Source organism: Saprolegnia diclina (assembly GCF_000281045.1).
Source record: "Saprolegnia diclina VS20 unplaced genomic scaffold supercont1.89, whole genome shotgun sequence".
Lineage (NCBI taxonomy): Eukaryota > Oomycota > Saprolegniomycetes > Saprolegniales > Saprolegniaceae > Saprolegnia > Saprolegnia diclina.
This window is the reverse complement of record NW_008246156.1, coordinates 5,670-7,644: the sequence shown is the minus strand read 5'-3', so window position 1 is coordinate 7,644 and position 1,975 is coordinate 5,670. Positions and strand designations below refer to the sequence as shown.

Sequence of the window (1,975 nt, the reverse complement as noted above, 5' to 3'; positions counted from 1 at the left end):
TGTCACCCGTCGCAAGCGGGCGTCCTGTCGACTGTGGACGGTGACACTCGTGTGGCCGAGGTCCTTCTTTCGCCGCGAATCCATGCGATACAGGACGTTGGCTTGCCAGGTAAGCAAATATCGCTGCGTCCTCATGCAGCAAGCGAGCTTGGGTCTGCGGCGCTTTCGGACGCGCCCGCTGCAACGCTGGCCAACGGCATGCAGCAGTTTCCCAACACGATTGCTTCGACGCTCATGGCCAAGTGCGATGCGTTTGGCGCACCGGTCATGCACCGCCACAATAACATGGAGGCTGACAGAGGCATGCTGGCGCACCTCGGCGCGTGCATGGAGCACTGCGCCAAGACAGAGATCCTCTCGCGCGACCACGTAATTTCGTCATGAGCTTATTTCTCTCGGTTCGTATCGCCAACATGCAAGACCCGAACCGCAGGACGACGGACGCGATGCAAGCGCTGCAGTCGATGATGTTTGTGCACTTGATCGCCATTGCTTGCGCTTGTGATGTCCATGCTTCTGCGCGGCTTGACAGACCGCATCTCGGAGACGAAGAAGGCTGCACTTATTTTCGACAACACGTGCTCGACGGTCAACGACGCCAAGGACCTCACGCTGTACCTCGACACCATCTGCAGACGCTGCTGCTCGCTCGATTCCTGAGTGCCGCACGGTTTCGTCCAAAGCCCGTGGTATGCTCGTCAAGGGCCAGAGCCACTTCCTGCACCTCGTGCCACGGGCAGCAGGCCATAAAGTCGTTGGCGGTCGACGATCGAGCGGTCAGGTTCGGCCAAGGGTCTCTGCGAGGTGCTCGTGCACCTTGGCCCGGCCGCGCTTGATCTCGAGAGGCTCTCCAACGAGTCAGACGGTGTCCGCGACGTTGCCATGCACGCTGGTTCGATCGTCGTCAATGCCCACGCGCTTTCCAACTTGCTTGCGCTCGAGGCCGGTATCTTCGACGACAACTGGCGCATTCGTGAGTCGCCGATCTCGCTCCTTGGCGACTTGATGCACTGTGTCATGCCCGAGGTTGGCCCGATCCTGCGCGCGGGCCTCGACCCGATGGACCCCGCCGATATGCGCCAGGGCTACTGCTTGGGTCTTGCCGAGGTCATCCAGTGCTCGCCCAAGAATCAGCTTGAAGATTTCGTGGAGATATTTGTCGTCGAAGACGCTCTTTGCGACGCACTGCCCGAGGTCCGCCGCGCGGCCGGTGATGCGTTTGACGTCTTCCACAAGGGCATGGGCTACCGCTCGATCGACGAGCTCATTCCACGCCTCCTCAAGCGTATCACGTCGGTGTACGACCTCGTATCACGTCGGTGTACGACCTCGTCCAAGAGTGCTCAAGGTCAAATCGCGCGACATGCGTCCGTACCTCGCACCACGCTGCTCACAACGCCAACGGCCTTGTCCAACATCCAAGCGATTGTGTCCGTCTCGGGTGCAGTGCTGCATTGCGACATATACCGCCTCCGCAAATCAGCACGTTCAACCTCTCTCCATCACTAGCGACTTGTAGTGGGCCGTTGAAAATAATCCCAGCATTCTCCAACATTTTCTACATTTTGGCCATGCACCGCTACGGCGGGCGTGAGGTTTGTCGATCCCAAATCGAAACTTTTGCAACCTTCTCCAATCGCTGTGATATTTTCAGGGACGCTTTCTCTAGCTCGAGAGAGGCTGTATGCCGACGCACGTGGCTATCAAAGGCCTGCAAGTATTTGTTTTGAAACTCACCAACAATTGCTGTTTTATTCCAACATAAATCAGCTAGATATTCAACGCGAGCCAATACATGATGCTTTGAGTCGTGGTGCTCGTTCCAGTGAGTAACGGCAAGGCCGTCGTTGCGGACCATTGATGTCCCTGGCATCTCTGTGTGGCTCGGTGATTACAAAGACACGTGTCTTGCCGCCGTCAGTACAACGTAGAGCGTGTCGACATTGGCCGCCAGCAGTCTGCCATGGAGGACAAA

The 1,975-nt window shown here is 57.6% G+C and overlaps 1 protein-coding gene across 1 annotated transcript; it reads left to right on the top strand.

Moving 5' to 3' along the window:
- Positions 1 to 691: 691 nt before the first annotated feature.
- On the top strand, positions 692 to 1,627 carry SDRG_15318 (hypothetical protein; the record flags this gene model as incomplete). Its single annotated transcript, XM_008621486.1, has 2 exons — positions 692 to 751; positions 793 to 1,627. 2 exons carry the CDS (start codon positions 692 to 694, stop codon positions 1,507 to 1,509), a joined length of 777 nt encoding a protein of 258 aa, XP_008619708.1. The 3' UTR covers positions 1,510 to 1,627.
- Between the last annotated feature and the right edge of the window lie 348 nt (positions 1,628 to 1,975).